General features: G+C 38.7%; 1 protein-coding gene across 2 annotated transcripts; it reads left to right on the forward strand.

Moving 5' to 3' along the window:
- The first annotated feature begins 713 nt into the window (after positions 1-713).
- LOC137276765 (cubilin-like) lies at positions 714-21,093 on the forward strand. 2 transcript variants are annotated; one of them, XM_067808404.1, is made up of 20 exons: positions 714-869; positions 1,672-1,750; positions 2,163-2,284; positions 4,517-4,672; positions 6,194-6,269; positions 6,547-6,698; positions 6,926-7,054; positions 7,453-7,534; positions 7,915-8,042; positions 9,251-9,418; positions 10,159-10,258; positions 10,782-10,918; positions 14,492-14,641; positions 14,773-14,845; positions 15,699-15,826; positions 16,682-16,840; positions 17,399-17,477; positions 17,744-17,865; positions 18,308-18,466; positions 18,686-21,093. In XM_067808404.1, the coding sequence occupies exons 1-20, from the start codon at positions 791-793 to the stop codon at positions 18,922-18,924; spliced, it is 2,517 nt and encodes an 838-aa protein (XP_067664505.1). In that variant the 5' UTR covers positions 714-790; the 3' UTR covers positions 18,925-21,093. The 2 variants fall into 2 exon arrangements, with proteins under 2 accessions (XP_067664505.1, XP_067664506.1); XM_067808405.1 differs by having other exon boundaries at positions 714-863.
- The last annotated feature ends 3,988 nt before the right edge of the window (positions 21,094-25,081 follow it).

A 25,081-nucleotide genomic window follows, 5' to 3' on the forward strand; every position in this document is an offset into this window, starting at 1 on the left:
GTGTGTGTGTGTGTGTGTGTGTGTGTGTGTGATATCTATATGACTTGTGGTGGTGCCATGATTTTTGTTCCTTTCAGGGCTTCTAATGCTGTTAATAAATCTTAAGCTTTACAGATAAAATATTGGTTCTATGAGTTCTTAATTTCAGTAGATCCATGACCATATATCTCTAAAACCACACCATACGATATTGATATTTGCATGAATGACACAAGCGACACACATGTACGTCCCGCACAATCCATGTCGACGTAACAGTAGGGATCGTCCTGGAGTGTTCCTACGTCATTCGTTTGGCTGAAAGAATAGATACTGGGTGACTGTGTCTATTTTTAAAAAAAATAAGGGTTCGTTCTGCTCATGAAACTGTCGACACTGGTAGTGACATTGTGAAATAACTATTCGTCATGGCCATAAATCTCTTACAAGCCGCTCAATCGATAAGGTGCGTTGGGTGTCTCATGTCAGTCTCAATGTTCTGAAAGCGGTTGTTGCTCTTTTCATGTACCCTGACTCAGGAAAGAAAACTGATGCCGAAACTTTGAGCCAGGAAAGAAAATTATAAAATGAATGCGTATGTCTTTCCCCAGAAAGAATGTTTTCACTAACAGAAAACTGTCAAATTACTTTTCTGTTTTCAGTACATGTACGTATCGCACGAACACAGTAATAAACCACTTGAGTTTGCTGATAACATTTGCTAGGCCGACATGGCATAGATTTCGCCCATGAACAACTCTATATAAGAGGAAAACAACTACGTGTCTTCGTGCGGCGGGTAGAGTTGACAATGATACATACGACGGTATCACGAATCACCGTGGTCCTGCTCTTGGGTATTCTGTCTCCAGTACTTTCCACAGGTACAAGTAAGTCGACATATATTGATAGGGCAGACAGCTGACAAAACGTAGATGTCAGGGGCACACTGTTCATAATAGAACGTGATTATCGTAATAATTATCAACCCTTTTAATAATCATTATCGAACAGTATGATCATTAACATAACCTAAAAGTGCCTTTATTGTATTATTCCGGAGGTATTTGGGACAAGAGAAATTATTCATTATTATGAAATTTTCGAAGTCTTATCAGGCTTGTGAACATTTCACTTTCTTTGTTTGCGGTTTAACACCTCACTCAGTAACATTCCTGCAATATGGCGATCTGTAAAATTCGTGTCTGGAAAAGAAGATCCCGTGACAGACATCCTGAACATCGCTCTGCGCAGGATGGCGTGTGTCAGCAAAGTCTGACCTCCCAATAACGTTGGTCCCTTGTTATGACTAGCTTGGTTTGACGGTGACCAATTCTATCCACTGTGTACATTTTAAGCTCACAGCGAGCTCAGTTTTTGGATATCGACCGACAATCTCTAAGGCACCCCTAAGTCCTCCCGTCATACATATGACACACATCCACATGACAAAATTTATCAGCTTTGTCAAACGTATCCGATAACATTACAATGAGCGCGAAGTGGTCACTGGCGAGCAAAGCAATACCATCTTACGTGCCCACGGCCAGTTACATCACCTAGCCTTTTGGATACAACTAGTCATTGATGCGAATTCCTGGGTCACCCCAGTTCTAATCATGCTTCTGCGTGCAGTAGGCATGGGTAGGTTACTGAACCAACTCAAAATGTGTCATCTTAATTTTTATTCAGATGAATGCTTTAAGGACATCCATCTTTCCAGCGTTATGGAAACCGTTACATCTCCGGGATATCCGACCTCGTATAGCAGGTGAGGCTGCAGCTGCAAACAAGTCTCAAAAGATTTCTTCTTTAATGTTTCCTTTGTTATTGGTGGCAAGGGAACCGTCTCTGTCGTCTGAGAGATAGGTACAGAGCATCTGCTCGGCACTGGTTCTGACCCCATGTGCTCTGTAAGAACCTGGAAAAGTGACACTTGCGTGTGAAAAACAGCTTGTGCAAGGCATTGTATCTTATGAAATGAAATACGGACTTACACTCAATTGTAAAATCAAATCCACAGCATCGTCAGCCTAAATTAATACGTTCTCGCCAATAAATCAGAAATAATGCAATGAATAACGATAGAAAGGCGACTTTCTTACTCACAGACTTTATGTGGAATATGCATGTTTAAATTCGATCCACGTGTTGGCTATTTCTCCTATAACGTGTTCTTTCAGTCATGTAGCTTGCGTGTGGAGGATTCATGCATCGTCACCGGAACATCTTGTGGGCATAAACTATTACGCATCCTTGGAAAAATCGTATTATTGTCGCACTGGCATTCTGTCCTTCTATGATGGTAAGCATACCGTTTACAAGTGTTGTAACATTGATTTTGCTTGGACTAAAGATACTGCAAGAATGTTGAAATGTAATACAGTTCTCAACAGAGACATGGACTGATCCATGTGGTAACTAAAATGATAATCTGATAGTATATCAGGTCCAGAGAAGAGATCTTGTGTGAATATATTATGATTGTTTTCGAGAAACATCAATGTCGCGAGACAAAAACAGAAATTAGTATCTAGTTAGTTTTCATAAATCTGTCGAGGTTGTATGTTGTATGGAAGGTCTACAAAAAAGAGACATTCATGTCACGGTCACGTTTGTAACACTATGGAAGTAGACCAGGACATATGTATTCTAGTTACTTTCATGATATCTATTAAATCAGGCTGCTTGATTGAGTGAGTTTAGTTTTACGCCACTTTTAGCACTATTCCAGCAACACCTAAAAGCCACTGGAAATGGGCTTCACAAATTGTACCCATGTGAATAGTCGAACCCGGGTCTTCGGCGTGATCATGTTGCACTATTTCATAGTTTTCCCATAACAAAGTCAATTTTCTTCGAAAACACAAAATGTCTGCGAAGTATTGATATGTTCATCCTACTTAATGCGCACCAAAGAGCATCCTCCAATAGATACACTGGTTGTTAATCATGACGCAGAAAAGCATTTTTGCAGATATGAGGCACTATGGCGAACCCATTCTTTTTGAAGGTGGTACTTTGATGCATATTATCGCATAGAAACAAGCTCTAGTGATTTCTTTTACATATTTATAAATTTTTAGACCATATCCCAAACGTAGAATTTTATGCATGTATTGTTGACTCGCCGACATGATTTAATACAATACATTCTCTCGGACAATAGTGGGTGAGTGAGTTAATCTTTACCGTCACATTGGCAATATTTCAGCCATATCGTGACGACAACATTTATCAATGAAAAGGACTATTTGTATATTTTAAAACCTGTCAACAAAGGCAAGTAAAGCAACTAGAATATCACAATTGGCATTAAAACTAGCCTGGAAAGTTAAAACTGATATCATTATATGGACAATACAATACATAAAACAGGCTATAGAACTCCAACAACAGAAGGTACATCACCACACTAGGGACCATGGTGACTTACAGTACCTTTGCTATCTGCATGTACCCTGGTTGGATTTACATCATCCCCTCAGCCGCTGTCGATTGTAAGACATTTTAGCCAAAATTAAAATAATAACAAAACAAAAATCCTGGTAAGTTTACATTGACTTTGAACGTTTTGGGACTTACATACCCTTTCAGGAGGACAATAATTTTACAATACTTCAACTCCCTTTGAGGTTACAGCCTCTAACAATTCTAGTTACTAATCTAACTACCAGTCATAAAAATAGATCTATCTACAGAACATATATATTAATCAAAATTCATCAATGAAATCAATTTCTTTTTAAAAACAAATAATTAAATGTGTACTAACAGTGGTAAAAAGATCCTTAACAGTTTTGACATTGATGTATTGAAAATGAATAAATCAAGCAGGATCTGCTTGACCGTGATTCTCTCATCTCAAAGGATACAAAACGAAGGATCCTCACCTTCTAATAGGTATGCATGAGTATATCGTGTATGGCCAATACGGCATCGTCGTAAAATAAACTCTTCAAATCTGGACTGACAACCCAATTAGGTGTAACCAATACAGGGTTTCACTTCATGTAATTTCTTTTTTATACCAACTTGGGTGTCTCACTTCTTTTGCATAAGATCACGGATGTAAGATCTAATACCAGCTTTGTAATCAGAGTATGGAATAAGAAGTGGTGTCATAGATTTGTTGCGTGCTGCATCAGGAGCAATATCGGCCATTGTGTTCCGGAAATGTCAACGTGGCTGGGTAACCAACAAAAGACGATGCCGCATTGGCCAGTTGCAAGATCATTATACAATTCAATAATTTCAATTAAAAGTGGGTGTTTGCAAGAAATATTTTAAGAGTCTGGAGGCAAGAAAGAGGGTCTGAATAGATTATATACTGTTTATGTTTAGGGTGTCTTTGAATATATTTAAGAGCCATTGATATGGCGTTAGCTTCAGCTGTGAAATTAGAACTGTTGTCCGGTATTCCAGAAGATATTGTTCTGGATCCAATGACAGTGGCCTCGGAGAAAGGCAAACGTAGCAATGGTAGTGAATATAAATGACTGACTTCATTTCATTGCAATGCTATTTTTGTGATAAGGACCAGATAGTTCAAGTAAAATGCTGCTGCGGTTGTGTGGCAGTGTACCGAAAACAGGCAGTATCATAAGCAATGGACCCACCATGTACATAAACCTGCTCACTGGGCCTGCAACTGGTGGAATGGGCTTTCTGCTGAACGTCACTGACGTTGAAAGTGAGTATACCTTCGACAGATAAAGCTTGTTCCTGATGTAGCACTATTCGATAATTAAACCATGAAATAAGACTCTGTCATGACATGCTTGGTTCTTTCGTCAGATTGGGTCATGGCTGCCATACTCATATTTCTTACTTATAATCTAGCATTCTACGGTAATGTTGTTAGATATATCAGGGAGACTATATATATAGAGAGAGAAGAAACTCCATGAAAAGCCCCTGAACGTATGTCTCGGGTCGTTATGTAACCAGTGTAGCCAGTATGGTGGTAGTATTTAAGAATGAACCCGGGTTTTTTTCAACAGCTGATTAAGTTTGCTGTTGCAACAACTGAAATCCTACATGTAGAAGATAAGTTAACTATTTTGTCACTTCGGTTCAAGTCAAATAATTGGTATTAGTGTCCGTAATAGGACAGTAGATTAGTTTGAAGTCGGTATGTTTTAGTTCACTGGCTTCTATTCACCTCGAAGATAGACTAAATTGAGCTGATAGAAACTTCTTTCACACATTCGTTTATTTTTAGAAGGAAAACATACCTTTAATTTAAAGGTATTTGCAAGTAATAGTTTTATTACTTAACCAATTGTTGGAGTGTAATTGAGGTGTGTGGAAAATGTGACATTTCGCTAATCTGTTCCCATCCGCCATTGAAATGCTACACGCCGTTGTTTGAGTGTTTCTAGTTATTACTTCAAAACCATTTTTCACATGCATCTTTAATTCTCATGAGGGGAATATACTATGAGGTAAAATGTGTTTGCAAGTAATAGTGATAGTTTCATAATCTGAAACAAAATGTCAGGGTGTATTTGAGGTGTGTGGAAAATATGACATATCGCCGATCTGATCTTATTCGCCATTGATGCTTGTGATGCTTGGAGTTATAAGTCCATAACTTCTTTCTTTATTGTTGATCTATTTATTTGACAAACTTGGAAAGGTGCTTAGAATGCTTTGTGACAGTGTTACACTTTGTTTTGAGGGCAGTGTGACAGTGTCAGTTAACATTTTGTTAATGCCCATCCCATTCCCCACATGCAATAAGATATCTGAATTAGTTATTAATGTAAACAAAAATGTATCAAAATAGATTTTTTTAAAAAGGACAGCTGATGTTATCGCGATACTTTTTCGTTCTTTAACATGTTTGTGTGTGTGTGTGTGTGTGTGTGTGTGTGTGTGTGTGTGTGTTTGAAGGCTTCGGTATATGTACTTCTTTCTTTTATTCTTTTTCTTTGTTTCTTTCATTCATTCACATAATTCTTACTCTTAATTCTTACTATAATTAATTCATTCATTCTTTGTAAAATTCCGACTGATACAATTAACTGGCTGAAGTTCTGTTAAACACAGCTGAAGTTGCACTGGGAAGTCACTTTATGCGTTGGAGCATGACAAGGCACACACTAATTGGTACAAATGGTAAACAAAGCAAGCGAGTGACCTATCCCTGTTGTAGATTATCCCTGGATATAAACAGTAATAACAGTTTCAATAACCTTTAATATTGCAGGATGTGATGGGAACCTAACGGCAACATCCCAGGAAGAAAACATCACTTCCGCTGATTTAACCACCTCCTACTATTCGTAAGTCAAACACATCGTATTGTTACCATTTCTGTTTTACGTTAGTTTTAATTGAAACCATACTCAAACGTCAAGCTTCAATTTATCTAAACGACCAAATTCATCTTGTCAACGATGCCATCTTCACGCAGTAGCCATGCTTCCAGCCTTCTCTTTTAATTATATTTGGTGTTTATTCTCATTTTACCACAGTCAATGAAACACTGCTACCTTATTATTCTAATGGCATCTTACGTATCTATTCGACCCACGTGTGAGGTTTATACTTTTGTTTCAGTAATCAAAAGTGCACGTGGATCATAAAAGCGCAAAACGAGAATGATACTGTCAAAGTGACCAATATTTTCTCAAAGGAAGGCGATTTGGGGGAAATTTCCTCTGAGTGCCATCATGATGTCGTTCGTGTTTATGACGGAAATACAACAGAAGGTAATGCGGTCTGGAATAGACTGGTATTTTATATGGTGACGATGATATATTTTAAAAAATCAAAACTGATAACGTTTGGTAAGATCCCTGTATCACGTTATAAGGATATTTTTAATTAGTTGGACAACCGAAATTGGATACACGTTCATTTTTGTTTTTTGTATTTTTTTTTTTTGTCATTGCATCGACACTGGATGCAAATGCATAACCAACTCATTGTACTTTAGGTGCTCCGTTTCCTGGTGAATTATGTTCAACCGTGGACGGGACATACTACAGCTCGGGTAACACACTGTCGGTGGTGTTTGAGAAACTGACCAGTGAGGGTGTACAGTTGAAGTATACAACAGTAAAAGGTACGTTAAACCAGATGCTGTAGTCACATTTAAACTATTTACTCTCCCACATGTATTCATCAGATACACTGTAGAAGTAACGTGTTTTGCGTCCTGAAACTGTAAATGAATTTGCAAAGAAGACAAGTGACAAAAGTGATCAAGTTTCTTTTCCATTGGTTAAACGGCTTTAGTACAGAGAAAGCACATACTTTTATCAAATGCGGTACTCGAAGCCAAGTAGCATCGTACTGCTACTATTCTATCAGCGACAGCATATTTTTTTCAAATCCACAATGCCATATTCTTCAACCAACCTTATTACAGATATGATATTTTATATTTCTGACATCTCTATCACTTTTTTTCATTTTCAAATGAGAAGATCTGGTGTTAACATGTTAGCGTCTTTGTTACAGAAAGCAACTGTAACAGGACATATTACGTAGGTGACGATCCCGTTTATATTCATTCTCCTGGATACCCTGAGTCCTATGACAGGTATGTTAAAGCGAGATAGTGTGCTCTCTCATGGTTGTTACCGGAGAGGAATGTTTGTCATGCAGATTTGGCGGCCAAGAGTTCATTTTATACTTCTTGATAGGAAGCAAACGGGCTGGGATAAATGAATGTCAATGAATTTATGAAAAAGATCATCACACGAATTATCAGATGGTACGTTGTTATCTTAAAGCATAATATTTAGACATCTTTATTTCAAGCACAGTCACTTTTCCCATGTAAAAGTATAACAACAATGTAATGGATTTTAATGTCATGTGTATGACGATCTATAAATGCATGGTGCAATTACTCAGGTCCTTGTCGTATTTGTGATTTCATTCTTCGATTGATGCTGACTTGTCTTTACAATCCTTCAGTAACCTGAAATGTGTAATATTCATCGTCGACACGATGGCCACACCAAACTTGAGACTTGATGTCGTCCATGCGGATATAGGAGGAGTCTACCCACAATGCGAAGGTGACTCTGTATCCCTTTATGGAGGTATGTGATCATGATCTTAACGTTACAAACAATCTTCATGCTTGTAGTTTTTAGAACTTGACATTATTGTGTCATAACCAATCATTCATGGTTGACTAAAATGTGTTGTGAAAGGAGGCCCACATGTACAATGGGTTGGTTTAATACTGTTCAGAATTCAAGCCTACAACACTTGTTTGTACAAGCCGCCCAAAACGGACCCTAATGAGGGATGTGACATGCTACCTTCCACTTGTATCCCTAATATGTCGGTCACTCAGTGTGCCACATATTACCTCCACTGGAAAAGCTGGTCACAGCCTGTTATGTTTGTTGTTTATATGTCTGAATATTTACTCACTTTTAACATCACTGATTATTCCAGATTCCTTCCTAAAATGTTCGGCATGAACCTGTTTCCGCAGGGAACCACGATTTATCAAATATACATAACTAGATCTATAACATTTTATATTATGTTCGTTTTCTCCAATATTACATCATCTATACTCACATAAGAATCGTAATTTTTATTCAAATAGGAAAGAAGCTCATAAATCTGATATGGGATTCTGCATATAGTGAAGCTTGGTGTTATGAATGCTTTTTGTTGCGTTTTGGAAGTCCCGAGTAAAAACACAAACAAAAGGAATCGCCAGAACGATTATACACACACATCTCGTGAATTCGAACATGCACGGATTGTCACCACCATTAATAGGTATACGACTGTGCTCATAAATGGGTTTATCACTCATTGTTCAAAATTAAAATGCCAAGCTTAACTCAAATTGCAAGAAACCAGGCTACCGGATGTTTGGAAGCTGGTGTGTCTGTCCCAGAGGTTGCCCGTTATTTCGACATAAACCGATTACATTGTATACAGAATCGATACAACGCCACACAGACCACACAGACACCTTCCTCATAGTAGTCGTCCTAGTGTCACCATCGCTCGACAAGTACGTCACATTACCCGTCAACACCAGCGAGATCCGCTCTTGTGAACCCCTTTACGTCTCGAAAACTTAATGATGTCATGAGTCTTGGTAGCCAATGAAATGTCTTATCTCATGTTGTTTTCCGTGCTGAAAATTACATACATATATACTATATGCTTGACTTGCGTTACATTTGCATGTGAGTATATATTTCTCCCTTATCACATAGTTTTGTTCCTCATACGTTTCACCAAGTACGTTATCTGAATCTTAGTCTGTCGGTCCTAGGGAATAATGGACCTAATTATCCTGTTGGCAAGTTTTGTGGAAATTCATCAGTTTCTCCGGTCGGCCCCTACTACTCAGACGGAAGGACCATGAAACTGGTATTCAAGTCTAATAGCAATACTAGCGGGGCGGGATTCCAAGTTGTCGTTTCCCATTCCACACGACGAGGTAAGTTGAGAGGTATCATCAAAAGTGACGCACATCAACTAATACACTGGTACGCAAAAGAAAGCACACACCATGTGCTTTGTGACTAATTTCCAAAACAACGATACTATATTTCGTTAAGTGTTTTGATCATGACTTACATGTATAGCATTATGTATAAATGCTGCCAAATGCCAAAACACCCCACATATCGTACCCAAATGATAAAAGGTCAAAGTCCACGTAGACGATGCAGTCGATGTTGACGTTTTCATGGCATGCTCCGAAATGGTTGACGGGTCGCAGTCGGTTCATCAGTGTGATCCAACGGTGTTGATGCTGTCAGTGAAGACGTCTCTGGCCAGTCTTGTTGATGTGTATCTTTAGCCTGGGAATGTGGCTGTTTTATCATCCTCAATTGCGATATTCCATAGGCTTGTCCTCACTCCCCTGCTGAAATGTGTGGCACTGTGATAATAGACTAAATGTGTATATTGGCAACATGTACAAAATGTTTGGATGTCTCAATCACAGCACTGTGTAAAGCATCTTCCCCAAATCAGGGAAGGGTTTTCTTTTATGTACTTCACTTTCTCTTGTTTTTCAAGACAGAGTTTTTCTTGCGTTGAAAGAACAGTAATAATACGTTTGGAATGTTTATACACAACATGTTCATGTTCAGTTTAAGGACTCCGTTGAATTCTTAACATTATATATATATATATTCGAGTCACATGTTTGCACTTGTATCAACGTTTCAGTGGTACCTGACCAATCAGAGAATTGTGGGCCCAGATTTATCACTGCATCCACACATCCAAAATTCCTCAGTTCCCCAGGATATCCTGTGCTTTCTTCAAGGTAAGTTCAGATGTCGTTACCTTTTCATCTTACAAAGTAATTACAACACAGTCTATTCTGCAAACGCCATTACGCTTTGACAAAACACAACTATTCCAAGAGTACTGTGACTATTTTAATTTTGTGCACAACACTTGCATTTTCTGCATATAACTTTTGATAACTTTCTTTTTTTCACTGTGACTTTTTTCACTCTCTTTGATACTGCATGTACTGTTTTTCCAAACTGTAGCATGTTTTATCTAGATTGAGCATAGACCATAAATATGTCTATTTTAAGGTATGTTGACGCATATTTCATTGCCCAGGAAGTTGTAGAGTCTTGGACTCCGCAATTTAGAGTCCTCAATGCGTATCGGACTGCTATGAAGCTGTGATTTTCCTTATTCTTGTTTTATCAGCACCTGATTCTTGTTTTATCACAAACACAAACGTATACATCTGAAATCGTACTAGGCACTTTGTGCTGCCGTTGTATATTAACCTGCTGTACAGTTTTTCGTGTACTCGCTGTTTGTTGCAGCAACGCCGATTGTGTCTGGATAATAAAGGCCTCAGACCGAAACATGACGGTTCGGATTGACGTAATTGATTCAGACATTCCGTATGATCCTGTTTTCGATAGACACTGCGGTCGAAATCTTGGCCTTATTTACGATGGTAGGTAACTGTTGTCATTACTATTACGACACACGGACTTTAAACTAGCGTCCAAAAGAAACGCCGACAAATATATTTTTTTATCTAAAACAAAACTTAAGCTAAATGTGGTAACATCAAATGATTTATTGCAAAATACCAACCATTCATCAACAGTATCTAATGGATAACAACAACAAAAACAACAAAAAACGACGCAACTCGTGATCTAAGATCACATGAATGACACTGGGATGAATTATCCTATAATCGATCACCAATGCAGAATCGACATGAGAGAAGACAACTTTCTGGGCAGCACACATTGTTCAGTGCTGGGTGTGGCCACCCACGCCATTCGTTTAGCTGAGCAGCTGCCAAAGTGTTCCTCGTCAATGGCTGATTTTGGCGTTTCCGAATACGACGTACCAGGTATTGCCAAAGGTGCTCAATAGGAGACAGATCTTGCAGAGCTGGAACTTGTTTTCGTCACCAAAGCTTACTCTTCGCCACTTTCGCTGCTATCAATGTGGCACAGTCCTGGTTCATCTCGGTCTAGCACGTAACGTCATGCCCTTGAAAGGTCTATGGGCACAGAGACCATGAATGCAGAGTCGTCTTTTCACACTCAGTCTGCTGACTGGATGTCCAATACTGTTGGCTCTTAATGACGTCACAGTGACGTATCTATTTCTCAAACGCAACACAGAAAAATACCGGACCTTCAGTCTTACACTCTTTGGTCTGTCTGCAGTACTGCCAGTCTGTCGTAGACATGTGACAAGTCATCCGATTGTGGATTTGCAGCGTCTCATGGTCCTATCCACATGCTCTTGTGGCCGTCCCATCTGTAACATTCCGAATGCTCTTTCCTTTTGCTCTGGTGTTAAACAAGGCATGTTCCTGGTTGTTGTTCGATCAAAATGATGTAAGAGAAGAGAAAAAGCTTCGTTACCTTTCATACCCTAATTTGATATGAGTAACTTTGTGCACAGTTTCCGTTTTATTCGTGTAAATTCGTCTTTTTTAACAAAATACGAAATGCATGTGCAAATGTTTACTGGGAATAGAAATGGTATGTTCGAGCTATGTGGTTTTTATAACAATAATGTAATGATATTGCTCTATTACCCTGAAGGGAATTTGTTTTACATGTAACAGACACAATGAAACACACATGATACTAAAACACACACAAAAAAATAAAAACAATTATGACAAGATATACATTAATAGGTTCCAGATATCTGACACTGATAGGTAGCTAAATGTTAGTCTGTAGAGTCATTTAAAACGGCTTCACTGACAGGGATAAAAGAACATTTTGCACGTTTAGTTTTTAGTTTTGAGACTTGATATCCGAGGCCGGATGGCAGAAGGACATATCTCATGTTGAGGACGTGTGTTCAATCCTCTGCCACTTTGCTAGCGAGGGAGAGAACCCCTTGTGGTAGATGTCGTCTAGCCTGGGTACATGTGTCCCGGCAATCTTGCTGCTGGAGTTCCGGGTCTTGTGCAGCTTGTTCCTGTTTTGGACTGATAGGGAGCCATACCGGACCTGTATAAGGATTGTCAGGACACTTTGTATGAAGCACCTGCAGTATGAGAGCATTATCCTGATCTCCACTTGGAAAGATCTGAGCTTGCGCATAAGAAACAGTTTTCGCTAGCACTTATTATACAATGCGATGATGTTGGCGTTCCAGTTGAGCTTATTGTCTTGGATAATGCCCAGATACTCGTACTCCGTTACGCTCTCAACTACTGTACCATATACTGGCACGGGATGTAATGCCTCTGTCTTCATGCGAAAGTCTGTTGCCATCTCTCTAATTTTGGATACATTCAACCTTAGGTAGTGTCTCTCACACCAGTCTGAGAAGTCTGATATTTCTGTTCGGTAGTAGTCCTCGGTATCAGTGATTAGAGCAACAAGAGAGGCGTCATCACCGAATTTGACGAGGGAGTAGTCGGGTTGCTGAGCAGTGCAGTCATTCGTGCACGAGGTGAATAACACTGGGGACATCATAAGAGGGTAAGATTCTTTATGGATAACAACTTCTTTATTACATATGATGCGACGTTTCGGTATGGATCCTTATACCGTTGTCAAGCAAGAGTGGAGTAATACATCACAGAACATATATCATACCTACATGTTGTTCTTACTTTATCCCTGTCAATGTATGTAAGTCTGTATATCATACCTACATGTTGTTATTACTTTATCCCTGTCCATGTATATAAGTCTGTTCTCTGATGTATTACTCCACTCTTGCTTGACAACGGTATAAGGATCCATACCGAAACGTCGCATCATATGTAATAAAGAAGTTGTTATCCATAAAGAATCTTACCCTCTTATCACTTATCAGCTTCTAATAATGCCAATCAAACAAATCAACTGGGGACATCACACAACCCTGCGGGGCGCCAGTGTTAGTAGTTAACATGGATGAGTGGACGTTATTCACTCGCACAAACTGCTGGCGTTCTTTTAGGAAGTCCTATGTCCATAAGATGCGTTTGGAGTTGACGTTTGTGTTAATAAGTTTCTGGATCAGGAGGTGCGGTTGTATAGTGTTGAAGGTGGATGAGAATAGCACACTAACGAACGAGTTTGGTCGTTCGAAGTGATTGTATACTTTGTACAGTACCGTGATCTCCGCCCCGATATGCACGGTAAGCACACCGTAAGGGGTCCGCTGTCTTTCTGATGTCCCTTCGAAGCTTTAAGATATGGGAGTATTAGTCGCTCAAAACATTTCATGGCTAGGCTGGTCAAGGCAGCAGGTCTATAGTAATTTGATAGCCTGAACTTTGTCTTCTTTGGCAGAGTTTTGACATAGTGTGAGTGTTCAGCGATTGTTGGTAGAGCTTACAGAAGACAGGAGTAAGTGGATCACTACAACACCTTTCCTTGTATTCCATCAGGTCCGCACACTTTTAACACTGTCCACTCTTATATATATATGCTTTCTATGTTACAGGATGGTATCCTCTCCTTCTCAGTCTGTAGCGCAGCAGAAAAATCATCATCAAAGCGATTGTAAAAAGTGTTGAGTTCGTTTAGCTATTTTCAACAGACTTACAATTATTCTGATAATTTACACTAGTTTATATTTCGGTGACGTTTCTTTTGGCCCCTAGTTTAGTACAATGTGATCAATTCTGGGGTTTATAATTACCCATACCAATTACATCATGCAGATAATTTTCACGTAGTTAAAACTATGACATTTATATGAGAAAAACATAAATCCGATTAATACAGGACGTGGACGCCACCCTTTCGAAAATAATCTATGACATGTTGTATGACTGTCATTTTATATCTGTTGTGAAAACCGATTAGGCCACACTGCATCCATAGAAGCGCTTAACGCTAAACAACTGTAGCTACCAAAAAGCGTGAAAGCGTTTGCTCGTCACGACGAAGTCCCCTGTTCAGTTCCTCACATAGGTACAGTGTCTGAAGCCCATTGCAGATGTTCTTCGCCTTGATATTGCTAAAAGCGGCAGTACAGCATGTTCGCTCACTGCCTTTGAAACTAAAAGTAATTTTCATTTTCCGACTGTCTGAATGTTTTGCAGGGCCTTCGATGTTTGATAAGTTTCTCCTCTCTTGGTGCGGCAAGACATTGCCGAGTCTGCAGAGTACTGGACCTGACATAACAGTTAGATTCGTTGCGCTCGATGCACATAATGTCAGTGGCATCAAACTGAAATATTTTGCGACGAATGGTGAGTGTATGAAATTTATTGTAACCTTGGAAATGAAAGACACTGAAATAACCAAAGATAATAATATGTTATAACACTTTGATATTCACTCAGATATATGAAACGGCCTTGTTATTGTTAATTCCTTTCAGAGCCGTGGTTCTGTGGCGGTGCAGTCCATCTCACGACGGAGAGGGAAAGAACACTGACAGCGTCATTTGAAAGGTAAAGCATTGTAATAATAACTTGTACTTATACCTTTAAAAATGATGAACTCACATTGTGAAGGTGAAGCTCATGTTGCGCGAAACTACTGCTACTTTACACCCGTCAAGATCCGGGTTAGAATTGATCTTTAGTAAACCATATTTGTCGTAAGGTGCGGCTAGCGGAATCGGTTGGCCGGGGTCGCCACCATATAGCTGGAATAGTGTTGACTACGGCATAAAACTAAACTCGCTTACTTAATTGAGTTTTGACTTATTGGAATATACTGACTAGTCGGGTTCACTTGAGATATTAAAAATTATGACATCTTTCACACACGAATGCCCTCTACAGAAAGTGAAAACAAGTTATGGACTTATCAGTTCCCGTGTTAGCTGCTATCGGTCCGTAAAATTTCATATAATCCATGGTTTCTGTGACTTAATGGTATATTTTACAGTTCATAGCTTCCTTGATATGTTTGATATGTTGAACGGAAATTGATCTGATACAACTGATTACAATACAGGAAGTTTGTTATGTCACGGTTTAGTCATGGATGTTCCTGATCCCTGGATAGCTATGAGCGTAAGCATGGCGCTGGTGTTGTTTTTATATGCAGTTGCCGAGACAGCCTTTAGGGACAGATAACGAAATGAAAGTTGTTCTGATACAAGCTGATTAATGTTAAAACTAATCAGAGTCAGTTTCTAAACGGACATACCGCGTTTTATGGAAGCATTGTTTCGCATTTGAGAAAGTTACATCTGAAAATAAATGCAATTTCATATTGTTCGTTCACCACTGTAATTTATTCTTATGGCACTGTATAGTTATGCGTGAGAACAATATATTGCTGAATGTTTTGTAGTCACATTCTCCAAGACTGCCTTTGGACCATACATGCCCCGACAAATACGACCATCCAGGTTCATGTTGGTGGTATAAAGTACTTGTCTTCTTCATCATGCAACGTCAGTTACCTGGAAATTTACGACGGTAAGATTCTTTCAAACGGATGTTGACTTCAAGAGTTTAAAGTTCATCTCCAGCACTAGTAGTCGACCTAATCACTGATCTGTCTGCAACTATGTCCAATACCAACTGCCCGCCATGTGTGATTAGCAAGGAGGCACTCACTATATGTCATATTTGGGATTTCACTTTCTCAGTAAAGTACAAATTCTACTACTTTTTGGGTTGAGTCCCATCCGGGACTCGAACCCGCACCCTCAGAGTCAGGCACCTAATCGCCAGCACACAAAGTGAGCCGCCTAGCCCGCTCAGCCACCGCGACTTCCACAAAAATGAAAGTCGGACAACTGGTAGTCGAGACTGCGTACTTTGTGTACCCCTCTGATGAGTGTAAATTGGCACGGCACCGAAAGCTATGATTACACGATGCCATTTAGAAAGTGGTCAGATACAACATATGTCATATTTGGGATTTCACTTTTTTCTTAGTAAAGTACAAACTCTAGTACATTTTTGGTTGAGTCAAGGAGGCAGTGCGGTGTTACGCAAGACAATAGTTTGGTTCTGATAGTGACTGAATACATGTATGTACGTTTATGAACGATAATTTTGTACAGTTTGTAACTTTCGAGACCAATATGCAGTTGATAAAGACATTCCATAAACTAAAGAAAGGTAACAGAAAAACACAAAATGAATCTAACTTGTACATCAGCTCTAATTACACATACTCTTATCAAACGCCAATAGTAACTCATCATCACTCATACATTGTCTCATACACACACACACACATATATACATACATACATATATGTGTGTGTCTCTCTGTGTGTGTAGCGTTTTCAAAGATTACTTGTATATTTTTACCTGTATCAGGTAATTACGACAACAGTACTTCAACAACCCATGGGAGGTCGTGTGGTTACACAGACGCCGACTTCATCAGCTCAGGAAATGTCATCACCGCCAGGTTCCACTTCAACGTATCGAGCTATGGAACGTTAAGGATGGTTCTCAAGGCGGGTCACTTTAGTGGTACGTCAGTGTTCAATGCTGTTAGTGAATGAGTTAGGTTTGGCACTACTTTGAACGCTACATTAAGTCGGATTCTGAAGGATAGTGGCTTACAAAATTTAACGTGTTGATAACAAACCAGGAATAGCACAATCAGGGCATTATGGGACTCGAATTCAAGAGGGACAGATCCGCACCATTAAAATATGCATGTCTGCATAATGAATTGCTAAGTATTAAAACAGCTGGTTTCTCCCATGTATATTGTGTCGGTGTTAGAATATGACTTTGAGAAACATTCGACGAGCAGGCCTAGGTGGCTAAATTGATGGCAAATAACAACTCATATTCTCTGACGCCAAAATATCAATGAATTTCTGTGCCACCATGTTGAAATGTAATTATACTAAGGGAAAGAGACAAAGGAACATCACTTCATCAAAATGACCTTCTGTTTATTCTCAGTTTCACCTGCAGTGCAATACAAACATTGCATGGAAATCAGCATGTGCGTGGATATAATTACGCTTCCACCTGATTACAGATAGGATACAAAATTAATGTACGTTTATGTTTCAGCTTCACGGAAGACGACTCTTTTAGCTGGCAGATTTTATGAATACTTTGAATCCCCAAATTATCCATTCAATTACCCAAGGTATGTATTCCTGTATAGTACGCTACTGAGCATGTCCAATACACTACACCAATCGCAAAGGCGAGTAATAAAATCATTCAATCTTGCAGAGCTAATTTACATATGTGGCCTCATCGTCATATTGCTATTGTTTACTGCTATCGAATTAATAAAATGACATCCAGTATGTCCACTTTTGTGAAGTCTTATATCCACGAAAAGTCTGTTTCTGAACAACTTCAATTTGGTGAGGAATGCATTGACCTAACTTTCGTTATTTATTCAAGTAATTTCGAATCAACTTGGACGATCGTAGGAGATGAGGGTTATCACGTTGGTATTGGAGTTGTCTTCTCAAGCCTGGAGAAATCTGACGGTTGTCAAAATGACTACATGGAAGCGTTTGATGGTATGATTATTGTCACATGTATGTCAGTACCTATTCATTTTCCGAAATGTTGTATGTGCAGTGATGATGGCATTTATCCTTTGTGGGGGCATTTGGAAGGCACGACTCATTTGCAGTTGGAACCTGTCCAGTTAATACAGTTGTGCATACTTCTTAATGACACGGGTGATTGAGTTTGGGTAGACCAAACATATCCTTATCATCTACATCAAGGGTTAACGTAAGGTGTTTGTGTCTGGGTTTACAGAGGTTCATTTTTTGAATGACCAAAATGTTTCATAGTTATCTAACGTACGTGCTTGTCAACTTGTATCATTCGCCTTATAGTTTTGAACAGGTTGCTTGCCTGTGGCTGTGAAGTATGATTTCATCTTGGAGTTGGTTTGGGGTGATTCGAATTCGACCAAAAGGTTATTGTGTTATTGTATTTGAAATCCTCTAGGCGCAGATTCCAGTGCCCCCTCTCTTGCACGCTGGTGTGGAAGCAGTCAACCACGTATAATGGCTTCAAGCTCTGTGATGTTCGTGAAGTTCAAGTCGAATTCCCATACAGTCGACAAAGGTTTCAGGATCTTATACTCTAAGTACAGATATAACCCTGGTAAGTGTACAATTACGTATACGCATAGGTATCTACATTTCAAATATGAAACAGTTCCGACGTACATCTAGCTGAAGCTGGCATTTAAGGATTCGATATGACTGTTTTCAACTGGAGAAATATGCGCTTGTAACTCTGAAACCATTAACCCATATCATTAGTGTGGAAACTCTAAATTTGATCAATGTTGGCCTTGAATGTGTAAACGCCTACTTCCAGAACTCCAAGACCCCACAAGCACCGACCACGAGGGACAGGGGATTATTATTGGCGCTTCTGTGGGTGGAGTGTGCCTGCTACTTATCATAGTGGGCGTAATATGCGGAATAGTTTGGAGGTCATCCCCTATCAAAAGAGAGCCGGACACGAGCAACAAGGCGTGGAATATGGATCACAGACCTGAGGACGTTTTCACTCCTCCAACGTTCTCCAGCCAAGAAAAGTTTAATTTGGAATAAAAATCAAACAAATCATGAGCTTACCACTGACAGGGGTTCCATTTATAAAATGTCGGGAAAAAGAAAGTAGTGAACTATGCCTGGCTAAAATACTAAACATTAACCGCATTGCAGGCACATGTATCATACATGTAGGCGGTTCTAAGTGCAGCTTCGTTAAATGGTATACGTATTTCACAACGATGACGTCCCTGAAGAAACCCCCCCCCACCACCACCACCAATTTCCAAGCACATAATAATGAATTTTGTAGGCATTGTCATAGGCTGAGTTGTCTCACATCCGACATCCTCTAAAACTGAGATACCCACCAGTTGTACGAATGCACGCCCTGGCACCCAAATGTCCTTATAACGTTATTCGAGATGGCGAGCTTGTCACTCGGTGCAGCTGATGACAGTTCTGATTTCCGTGAAGATGGATCCTGCTCTAACAGTGTAGACAATCACATATGTATGTGCTTAACGTAATGTCAAGGCTTACCCTGTAAGTCAACCATAAATGTTTTCAGTGAGGATTGTGATCACGGTGCCATGAAACAAATCCTTGAGATCCCTGCAATATGAAGTCTAATGATGTAGTGCTGGTTGCTGTTGTTGTTGGCCTAGGAATAGTAACACCATGTGTTCAAGAACGTCATCTCTATCACGTTAATGGTCCCGGTGTCACATAAATGCACGTCTTTGAAAGCAGCCTCACGCCAGTATATACCCCCAAACACCCATCATTACTGAGTAAGCCGAACATGCTTAGTAAAGAGCACGTTATCTGTCAGCTTTCCACAGTCCTCCCACGTTAATGTTCCTTGTATTTCTCAGAAGTACCTATACTATGAAATACATATGTATTAGGAGTGCTGTTTTGAAGGGAGATAATGTTCTGCTATGTTATTTCAGTCAAATACTATTTACATGCGTATACTTTCTCTAACCCGACAGTTTATAGCCCCTTTATCCACTCTTTTTGAAAAATTTTAAACTGTAATAATGTATGGCTGTGAAATTATTCGAGGAATAAGTAACTCTGCTCTTAAATTTTCAAGAAGAGATTAGACTATAGACCATTTGATTAGTATCATGTATTATGCTGCTCCTTTTGGAAACGGTATGTGAGAATCTATACGAACATATTCTAAAATCGTTATTAGTATTTTATTCATTCAAAGTACATATGTGCAGAAACAACAGAACTGGTGTATCCTGACATCACGCATTCTTTGCGTATGCTTCTGTGTGTGTGTGTTACAGATCAATATACTCAGTAACGATTACATGTTTCAGCGTTTTCGTGTAAGCATTTTGTTACATAAATACCCAGATTATATGTGTATTTGTTATTGCCCGTGGTGTTGTTACTCCAGTCTCATTACAATGATCTGTAAATATGCCAACAGTCAACTACAGGGGTTGGTTTCAGGAAAATATCAGACACAATGAAGTTGTAAGCCAAAGCATTTCAAACCTTCATAGGACAGTTCAAAAACAATGAAGTATCCTTCCAGGGGGAATCGCAATTATAGCGTTTAATCATGCATGTTTTGTTGCATTCATGTTTCCTGTTTATGTGTAAGATGTTTATGACATCATCCAACTAATGGCGCTTCTGCAGCATCTGAAATAACTCCATGTATCTAGAAATTAGAGTCATTAGAAATCAAATCAACCATTTGGGGTTCTCTAAAATGTACCACCTATTTCATAACAAAATATTTTTACGACACTCAGCTATGACCTATTTATGTAGTGTCGGGCAAGAGGAACATAAACAAACCTCGAGGGTACATGAGCCCATGGCCCCCTCGTGACCAGTGGACAACTTATACTAATATCACTGTAACAGCGAGACCTAGTAAATACATGTCTCAGATTCATTATATTGCTCATCTGGTCTGGTTGAATTAACAGATGCCTGCCTGGTGTGTTGGCTTATTTCCTGCACTAATTCCTGCATGTTCAACATGGTGTTAAAAATGAATAATTTAATTATCATTTTGGAAATGTATGACAATATGACTGTGATATATGTAATACCCTATAGAATTCTTCTACATATGAAAGTGATACAAATACTGCTTGAATGTTGCTACGCTTTTGCTACCGTTTATTGGTATGTGTAAACAGAAAATGCAAGCAAAGATGATTTCAGATGCTATTAAACTCTTTTCCACAATACCATTGATACGTTTTATTTGTTTTAATTCATGCAAATCAGCAGAACATTTTTAAAACAGTGAATTGGCATTGTTTTACAATTTTATGCACTCTACAAGAGACTTTCCTTGTTATCAAAGGTGACAGTGGTGAGTTTAAATGGTTTGTCTTTGTCTCAATGCAGAATAATGTTTCAGCCTTTGTTTTGAACATCTAGATCGCTGTGATTGGTTTATATCGGCGTGGTTGAAAATAGGACAATTTAGCGCTTCTCAAAATGCATTTCATTTAAATATGAATGCTTTTGAGAATTGTCTGTCGTGGTTTGCATAAAGCTGTCTAACATATCTTTGACAGACAGACATACAAAGAGTTTGTTTGCGTAATATCGGCCTAGTAGCCTATAATACTGTTAACAGGATATATAATCGATGTACAGAGGTCAGCTGGATTCAGCTTGAAATACATTATGCAGAAATAAAGCAGAAAAAATAAATACCTGACTAGTTTTATTTGAAGATCGATTCTAAGGTTAATGAACCTCTATACACGTTTCGAAGTTGTACTAAATATTTTTCACGAACACATTCGCAGTATTTCTCGTATCCAGCTTTCAAGGCATTACTACAGTGTACAAAATTATAGGCTGCTGTGGGGATATGTTTTAAGCATCTAAATTTGTTTATCTTCATACTGATATTTGAAAATCGGAATTTGCAGTACGTTTCTATTAAGTGTATGCTTTTGAATTCAGTGATATACGGTTCCAGCTTAAGGTCATATTTGAATTGTGAATAGTGTCAGAAAAACGTTGAGCTGCAAATATCATGATGTCAAGTCTGGAAGGCTATATCTTTGATACGTTGTTGGAAGGTTGTGATGAATGAATACATGTGAAAATACGTTTTGGAATAAAACAGATCTTACACTTGACACCCAACTATTTTTGCCCATATCGTCATAGGTTTTGAGCATCTAATAACACTGTATAGGATAACGTTGTTGATTCATGTGTAGCAGAAACTTAGTTACTTTGATATCGCTATAGATATACATTGGATAACACCCGAGTTCACCGAGGATAGCCTGGTTAGAGGCAAAACTACGTCACCTGAATCCTTTCAGTTGAATTTGACTATAAGTGTTACCAAATTTCAGCTCCGTAGAGTAGTATCGTTGCTATCTTCCTACAGAAGTAATCCGTGCCGTAGAGTATTTTATTTCCTGTTTGTTTGTTTTTTCTTATTTTTTTCTAAATGTAGAAAGACATGCTTTCTTTGCGTGTTTTAAACGCTTTTCTCCATATTAATCTTGAAGATAACACGATACCGAGAGTTACAACCACTATAGGCTGATCACCGATGAACCATTTCTCCGATTTCGCCAGAATTCAACCATTTCGATGTGATATGTGACATTTTTAAGTTCAATTTCAGTCCCCATATGAACGGAATGACTCCAGGAGCCTTCGCTGTCGTTGAAGGCCAATAATGCTACTGGCAAAAGGAACGACGTAATCGGCCAAAATTATCAGCAGTAGATCTTATATATCCTGAGAAATGAACACTCCACAGTTGCAAGACTTATGCACTTCAGTGGCAAATTCATTCATTCAAACGGGACATGGGATACATCCTTGAGAGTGAGTGAGTTATAATTCACGTCACATCGGCACTATTTCATCCGAGAACAAACAAGATTATAAAGAATGATATTATGTATAAGTACAGTAAAATAACTAGAGTTATTAATTAAATGATAATTAATGATTAATGATAAATGATTAAATGATCCTTCATTGTTTTGATATTAAAATATTTCTCCCTTGTGATGGCAAAATACAGTCAAGCAAGACATGGCTGACGGTGATTTCTTTATCACAAGGGATACAAAACGGACGATCCTCACCTTTAATTAAGTATATATTCATGTCTATATCTAGTATGGCCACTGCGACATCGTCGCATTACGACCTCTTCATATCTGGACTGACAACCCAAGTAGGTGTAACCCATATAGGGTTTTATAGCATGTAATTTATTGATACCGTCTACATCAGATCACGGATAGAAGATCTAACTGAAGCTTTATAATCTGAATATGGAATCAGAAGAGTTGTCACATGCTTGTTAAATGCTGCCTTAGCAGCAAGATCCGTCATTGTGTTCCCAGAGATTCCTATAATACTGGGTACCCAACAAAAGACGATGTCACACTGGCTAGTAGCAAGATCATTATATAACTCAATAATTTCAATTAAATGAGGATGTTTCCAAGACAGGTTTTTAATAGCCTAAAGACATGAAAGAGAGTCAGGAAAGATTATATATTGTTTATGTGTAGGATGTCTTTGAAAGTATTTGAGAGCTGTTAGTTTTGCGTTTGCTTCAGCTGTGAAAACAGAGATATTTTGGATCCAATGACACATGGCTCATGAACTACTTCATGAGAGATATCACACGCTACTCTTCTTGAATTACCAATATTTGAATTAGAAGGGTAACTTTCCATGACATCCACGTTGCACTAACACATATAATAAATGTCCACAAATTCAAATGCTTTATTAAAGTCAATGAGTCAGCAGTAGAAATGACCTTTTGTTTTACCCAAATGTTTGGAACACAATGCCTGTAGGGTAAATAAATGATAGGTAGTAGAATATTGGGGACGGAATCCTGTTTGGCTTTTGACTTAATTCGTTAAATTCAATCCATTCAATCCAGTCGCGTCTCAGTTATTATCATTGTTGTAAAGACTTCACATATTATTTAATAAATAATAAAGAATATTTACAAGTGAAATTACTCTGTAATTTGATGGATCTGTCTTTTCTTAAGTATAGGTAATGTCATATCTCTTCACTATCGCATGATAGTTCCTAAGTTATTCATAAAGTTATGAGGGCATGATTTCTTTTGGCATCTACTGTATTTCCGTATTTTACAAAACGTATTTGGGCCAGAATCCAGAACGTGTCAAGTAAATCAATCAGACTAGAAGGTAGTGAATGGCTTATCCATGACTGTGATGACACATGACACATCTCTGGAGACCTTTTTTGTTCCTGCGGTTCCGTATGCGGGGTTATTGGTGATTACATGACTGTACTTTTGTATATGTCTCATTTAAGGACTGTAAAAGCATGTTCATACTTATAAAACTCAAGAAATTTCATAGACATTTGATTCATTAGAAAGCACAAACATTAATTTCTGCGTCAGTTCTGGTGTTTATTAAAAAGTAAAAACCAGAGAAAATGAAAAAGAATAAACGGAAGAATCGCTACGAGAAAATATGAAAGGATATCTGAAAACCAGTGACGACACCAGATGCTGGCAAAATCTCTACGGAAATTAGAATAAAGCACTCGTTTACTGTTAGATATTCAAAATAGTACACTTTAGTGACTGTCAAATTGATTTTTCTGATGACATTCACAACATCACCCGAACACAACCACTCTGAGAACCAACATGCAAAATGTGTTGCATAAATTTGCTCTACTGCCAACTCTTGTAATCATTCCTCTGACACAACGGGTCCTAACATCCCATTCTGGATGATAGTTTTCGTCCATGGAGGATAATGCCCCAGAAAGAGTTGTTAACGAACTTGTTTAGATCTAAAACTTCACTAGTGGACTGGATCACTTGATCTTAATCCCACTGAACATGTTTGAGACATTATTGGCTATCGTGTTTATGGCATCCATGTTCATCCTCAGGCTCGTGGATGACCTGGACCAGGCGTTACCGAGAGAATGGTAGAACATCCCACAACATCCCACTGTAAAGGCTCATTTCGTCAATGCAAAGACGTGTAGAAGTTCATCATGGTCTTACGCATCACTGAACTCTGCTTCCCTGTCTATAACTGAATGTTTGGTCCATCAATGCAGCACATTTTGTACGACTGTTTCAAGGGTACATGCTTTTGTTGATTTCTAAGTCTGTCTTTGGTCAATACCATTTCAATTCATTTTGTTAATCACGTGTACACGTTTC

The sequence above is a fragment of the Haliotis asinina genome, chromosome 3 (assembly GCF_037392515.1).
Source record: "Haliotis asinina isolate JCU_RB_2024 chromosome 3, JCU_Hal_asi_v2, whole genome shotgun sequence".
Classification (NCBI taxonomy): Eukaryota; Metazoa; Mollusca; class Gastropoda; order Lepetellida; family Haliotidae; genus Haliotis; species Haliotis asinina.

What these genes read in the sequence shown, in the direction of transcription:
- LOC137276765 (XM_067808404.1), top strand. Translation starts at nt 791, where the DNA reads ATGATACATACGACGGTATCACGAATCACCGTGGTCCTGCTCTTGGGT. An exon ending in GAAGTATACAACAGTAAAAG is followed by an intron (nt 7,055 to 7,452) that starts GTACGTTAAACC and finishes TCTTTGTTACAG; the next exon opens with AAAGCAACTGTAACAGGACA. An exon ending in TATCCATTCAATTACCCAAG is followed by an intron (nt 17,478 to 17,743) that starts GTATGTATTCCT and finishes TATTTATTCAAG; the next exon opens with TAATTTCGAATCAACTTGGA.